This window comes from Squalius cephalus (assembly GCF_949319135.1).
Source record: "Squalius cephalus genome assembly, chromosome: 3".
NCBI classification, from domain to species: Eukaryota; Metazoa; Chordata; class Actinopteri; order Cypriniformes; family Leuciscidae; genus Squalius; species Squalius cephalus.
The window spans coordinates 41,369,358-41,375,683 of NC_137124.1; the positions used below are offsets into that span (position 1 = coordinate 41,369,358).

Genomic DNA, 6,326 nt, shown 5'->3' on the forward strand with positions numbered 1-6,326 from the left:
CTAAAGCACTCGTTGTTAACGATATGATTTCAGATAATAACCTAGATGTGCTGTGTTTGACAGAAACCTGGCTAAAACCAAACGATTACATTACTTTAAATGAATCAACGCCGCAAGATTACTGTTATAAACATGAGCCTCGTCTGAAACGCAAAGGGGGTGGTGTTGCTGTAATTCAGACCTGGGCATATTACGGCCCGCGGGCCACATCCGGCCCTTTGTGTGTCCCTGTCCGGCCCCGGCCCAACATAGATTATAAAAATATCTATCGTATTTTCCGCACTATAAGGCGCACCGGATTATAAGGCGCATAGAATAGAAGATACTGCAGTCAAACTCGACGCGTCCGCATGAGCGCGAAGGTAATAAAAAAACTAATATCCGTCTGCTCGGGCAGATTCGTCTTAACAGCGCGCGCGCACTCAGCAGAGGCTCGCGCTCTGTTGCCAGGCGACAGTGAAGTTGAATAGCAACAAGTGGTGTTACCCTCAAAATGTCAGCACACGCTAAGAAAAGAAAAGTTGATAATGAATGTCGTGTTTTTAACAAGACATGGACTGCCAAGTACTTCTTCACAGAAATTAAAGGTAACGCTGTGTGCTTGATTTGCGGTACACAGGTCGCTGTGTTAAAAGATTACAATTTGAATCGGCACTACACGACTAAACACGAGGATAAATACAGAAATCTGTCTGAAAAAGAGCGCGCAAGTGTGTCTGATGCGTTGCTAGCAAAACTGCACACTCAACAAGGACTTTTTACAAAACTTTACACCACCAGAGAAGCAGCCGTTAGGACAAGTTATGTCATTTCTCACAAAATCGCCAGAAAAAGTAAGGCATTTTCGGACGGAGAGTTTATTAAGGAGTGCTTATTGGACTCGGTTGCACTGATGTGCCCGGAGAAAAAGGACGCGTTTGAGAACATCTCACTCTCCCGACGCACTGTGACGAGGCGGGTTGAGGACATCGGTGGAAACTTGGAGCTTCAGCTGAAGAACAGAGCTGCAGACTTTGACTGTTTTTCTCTGGCTTTGGACGAGAGCTGCGATGTGCGTGATACCGCTCAGCTTCTCATCTTCTTACGTGGAATGACTGCAGACTTTCAAGTCACGGAGGAGCTGGCATCCATGCAGTCAATGAAAGGGACAACCACTGGTAATGACTTATTCAAAGAGGTAAATGAATGTTTGGACAAGTTAGGACTGAAATGGGAGAATCTGGCAGGTGTGACAACAGATGGTTGTCCAAATCTGACTGGGAAAAATGTCGGTCTTTTAAAGAGAATGCAGGATAAAGTGACAGAACTTAATCCTGTGCAGAAATTGACATTTTTGCATTGTATTATCCACCAGGAAGTGTTGTGTAAGACAGTGTTAAAGATGAACCATGTTGTTGATGCAGTAACTAAAACAGTTAACTTCATCAGAGCGAGAGCATTAAATCACAGACAATTTGTTGCTCTTTTGGAGGAAAATGAGATGGAACATGGTGACATCAGCTACCACTGCCCTGTCAGGTGGCTCAGCCTAGGCAAGGTACTGAAAAGTGTCTGGGACCTGAGAGAACAGATTCAGGATTTCTGTGTGAAGAAAGGACATGACATCCCAGAGCTTTCTGATGAGGACTGGGTGGCAGACCTCGGGTTTGCTGTGGATGTAACTGCACTAATGAATGAACTAAATGTCAAACTGCAGTGCAAGGGCCTTTTTGTGCATGAGATGTACAGTGCAGTGAAGGCTTTCATGAGGAAGTTGCAGCTTATCTCAAGCCAAGTGAAGGACAACCTTCTGACCCACTTGCCAACACTAAAGGAGGCCACACCATCAGCCGATCACATCCACAAGTACTCACCCATGTTAGAAGCACTGCATGCAGAGTTTTCAAGGCGATTTCAAGATTTCAAAGCTATAGAAAATGAAATGCACATGGTTTCTTCTCCCTTCAACTGCAATGTGGATAATGCTCCAAGTGATGTTCAGATGGAACTGATTGACCTGCAGTCTGACACACTTCTGGCAGAGCACTTCAGGTCAGCCTCACTGCTGGACTTTTATGCCTCCCTCAAAGAAGAGAACTTCCCACACCTGAGGAGGCATGCTCAGAGGATTCTAGTCCTCTTTGGATCTACTTATGTATGTGAACAGACATTCTCAGTGATGAAGTTCAACAAATCCAAACACACTGATGACCACCTCTCAGCTGTCCTTCGTATAGCCACCTCAGACATGCAGCCAGATTTCAGTGCCCTTGTTCAAGCCCAGAACAGACTGGATTATTCTCACTGAAAGGGTAAAATGAGGAGGAAAACATTACAATTTATTACATGTCTATAAACATGTTGCCCTTGTTTAAGCCCAGAACTGACTGTGTTAATTGTACTGAAAAGGTAAAATGAGGAGGAAAACATTACAAGTTGCTGTGTTGTTACATTTCTATAAACCTTTTGTTATTCTTTGTTTTTGAAGATTAACAAGTTCAAATTAAATTGCACTGATTCAGTGATTGTTTTTGTTTTATTTGACCTACGCACCACAATTTCACTTAGCCTAATATAAACAGAATTTTATTTTAGTTTTATTCTACTGATTACCAGTACCAGCTATTCATAATATATAATTAAGGGAATTGTACAATGGAAGAAAGCTGAGCAGAATTAAGTGTTATTGTTGGTGTGGCCCTCTGACACGATTCAGGTTTCTCATGTGGCCCCTTGTCAAAATTAATTGCCCACCCCTGCTGTAATTTATAGTAATAGTTTCAAAACCACTAAGAAATCAAGTTTTAAATATAATTCTTTTGAAGCATTGGTGCTTAATGTAAAAATATATAGTGTAAACGATAAATCACGTTTGAGATTTATGCTGGCTACTGTATACAGGCCACCAGGGCACCATACAGACTTTATCAAAGAATTTGCGGACTTTCTATCAGAATTAATATTGACTGCAGATAAAGTACTAATTGTTGGTGATTTTAATATACACATCGATAATGAAAAAGATGCATTGGGATTGGCATTTAAAGACATTGTAAATTCAATTGGAGTTAGACAACACGTGTCAGGACCTACTCATCGTCGTAATCATACTCTAGATCTAATATTATCACATGGAATAGATGTTGATGCCGTTGAAATTCTGCAGCAGAGCGATGACATCTCAGATCATTACCTAGTCTCGTGTAATTTGCATTTAGCCAAGGCTGCAAAGCCGACTCCGTGTTTCAAATATGTGAGACCTATCACTTCTGCCACTAAAGATTGCTTTATTAATAATCTTCCTGATCAGTTTCATCATCTCAGCATCCCGGATAGCTTAGAAGAACTAGATATTGCAACAGAAACTTTTAACTCTCTCTTTTCCAGCACTTTAGACACAGTTGCTCCGTTGCGCTTAAAGAAGATTAAAGAAAATAGTCCAACGCCGTGGTACAACGAGCACACTCGGGCCCTTAAGAGAGCAGCCAGAAAAATGGAGCGCAACTGGAAGAAAACAAAACTAGAGGTATTTCGCATTTCATGGAAGGAGAGCTCAATTACTTACAGAGAGGCTTTAAAAGCTGCTAGATCTGCTTATTTTTCAACCCTATTAGAAGAAAATAAACATAATCCTAGGTATTTATTTGAAACGGTGGCTAAACTAACGAAAAATAAAGCTTCAAGCACCGAAGTTTCCAAGCAACACAGCAGTAATGATTTTATGAATTTCTTCACTTATAAGATTGATAATATCAGGGACAAAATTATAACTATGCAACTGTCTACTACAGTATCGCATCAGGCAGTGCATTGTAGTCTCCCTGAGGAAAAATTTGATTCATTCGTTGCTATAGGAGAGGAAGAATTTACTAAACTCGTTAAATCATCTAAATCTACAACATGTATGTTAGACCCTATACCAACTAAGCTACTGAAAGAGATGCTTCCAGAGGTCCTAGATCCTCTTCTTAATATCATTAATTCATCTTTGTCTCTAGGATACGTACCAAAAACCTTTAAGCTGGCTATGATTAAACCGCTTGTTAAAAAAACGCAACTTGATCCTACAGAATTAGTCAATTACAGGCCGATCTCGAATCTACCTTTTCTGTCAAAGATATTAGAAAAGGCAGTATCCTCACAACTGTGTTGCTTTCTTGAAAGAAATCATATCTGCGAGGATTTCCAGTCCGGATTTAGACCGTACCATAGTACCGAGACAGCTCTCGTTAGAGTCACAAATGATTTGCTCTTATTATCCGATCGTGGTTGTGTCTCGCTATTAGTGTTACTCGATCTTAGTGCTGCATTTGACACCATTGACCACAACGTTCTTTTAAATAGATTAGAACATTATGTTGGCATTACGGGAAATGCACTAGCATGGTTTAAATCATACTTATCTGACCGTTATCAGTTTGTAGCAGTAAATGATGAGATGTCTCATCGATCACAAGTTCAGTATGGCGTACCACAAGGCTCAGTACTAGGACCGCTGCTGTTCACTCTGTACATGCTACCATTAGGAGATATCATTAGGAAACATGGCATTAGCTTTCACTGTTATGCCGATGATACTCAGCTCTATATTTCTTCAAAACCTAACGAAACTTATCAATTCACAAAATTAACGGAATGCATAGCGGATATAAAAAATTGGATGACTCGTAATTTCCTACTTCTAAATTCTGAAAAAACAGAGTTTCTAATTATTGGACAAAAAACTTCCAATAACCTAGAATACTGTCTAACACTTGATGGCTGCTCTGTTAAGTCTTCGTCTTCGGTTAGGAACCTGGGTGTGCTCTTTGATACCAATCTTTCATTTGAAAGTCACGTGTCTAGTATCTGTAAAACTGCATTTTTCCATCTTAAAAATATATCTAAATTACGCCATATGCTCTCATTGACAAATGCGGAACAATTAGTTCATGCGTTCATGACCTCAAGGCTAGATTATTGTAATGCCCTACTGGGTGGTTACCCTGCACGCTTAATAAACAAACTACAGCTGGTCCAAAACGCAGCAGCTCGAGTTCTTACCAGAACCAGGAAGTATGACCATATTAGCCCAGTTCTGTCAAAACTGCATTGGCTCCCTATTAAACATCGCATAAATTTTAAAATATTGCTGATCACTTACAAAGCACTAAATGGTTTAGCTCCGCAGTACTTGAGCGAGCTCTTAACGCATTATAGTCCGTCACGTCTATTGCGATCTCAAAATTCCGGCCAGTTACTAATACCGAGAATATCCAAATCGACTGCTGGCGGTAGATCCTTTTCCTATTTAGCACCAAAACTCTGGAACAGTCTTCCTACCATTGTCCGGGAAGCAGACACACTCTGTCAGTTCAAAGCCAGATTAAAGACACATCTCTTTGACCTAGCTTTCACATAATACATTATAGACTTCTATAATTTAATGTTAGGCTGCATATATTAGGTCAGCCGGAACCGGGAACACTTCCCAAAAATTCTGATGTACTCGTTACATCATGAGAAGAATGGCATCTACGCTAATTTTAGTGTCTGTGTTTATCCCGAGGTTTTCCTGCAGCCTGCCGGATCCAGGCCGTATCCAGATCTGACGAAGGACCTTCGCCTGGACCGATGACAACGCAGTGCTGAATTGCCAACTAGTCTCTCCCTATGGAGGATCCCACTACCACTATACAGATAAGGCGTTGTCGGGAAAATTCGTTTCGCCTTCCTACGAAAATAAAATTCTTTATCAAAATTTATAAGGAAAGACAAGTACTTCGTTTAGGCTTGGCTTGTAGGGAATTCCAAACCTGCGTATATTCAAACGCACATAACTATAGAACCCATTCTAAATGCGCATGTGAACGCCATCAGCGTTTCTCACAGGTTCGCGTTTAAAGTCTGTGTAGAGGGAATGGTGTCGTCTTAGCGGCCCCTAATTTAATAACAAATGATCGTTGCGACGGAAGCAAATCAATCAAAACTAACTTTAGATGGAAATAACTTAACTCTGCTATAAAGCCAAAACAATCTCTGTTACCTTAAATTATACGCTTATCTCTGTAAAGCTGCTTTGAAGCAATCTACATTGTTAAAAGCGCTATATAAATGAAGATGACTTGACTTGACTTGACTTGGAATGAACTTTATTTCTAACAGAAATGGGAGCTCGTCCGATCTACTCCAGATGGTAAGAAATTACTTCTTTAAATAAGAACAGTTTCTTACTATCTGCTGAGATAGATGAATTTTGATACGTGCCGTGATTTGTACCATATTTGGTATAATTGGTTATCCTTGCAGTAGCAGGAAGGACGAAAGGAAGACCTGATCAGTCTTTCTATCGTCATGGTTTACCTCGT

The 6,326-nt window shown here is 40.5% G+C and overlaps 1 protein-coding gene across 1 annotated transcript; it reads left to right on the forward strand.

Annotated features, from left to right (window-relative positions):
- Positions 1-892: 892 nt before the first annotated feature.
- LOC307155261 (general transcription factor II-I repeat domain-containing protein 2A-like) lies at positions 893-2,287 on the forward strand (the record flags this gene model as incomplete). The annotated part of the gene is made up of 1 exon (XM_079865823.1): positions 893-2,287. One exon carries the CDS (start codon positions 893-895, stop codon positions 2,285-2,287), a length of 1,395 nt encoding a protein of 464 aa, XP_079721949.1.
- Positions 2,288-6,326: the final 4,039 nt, after the last annotated feature.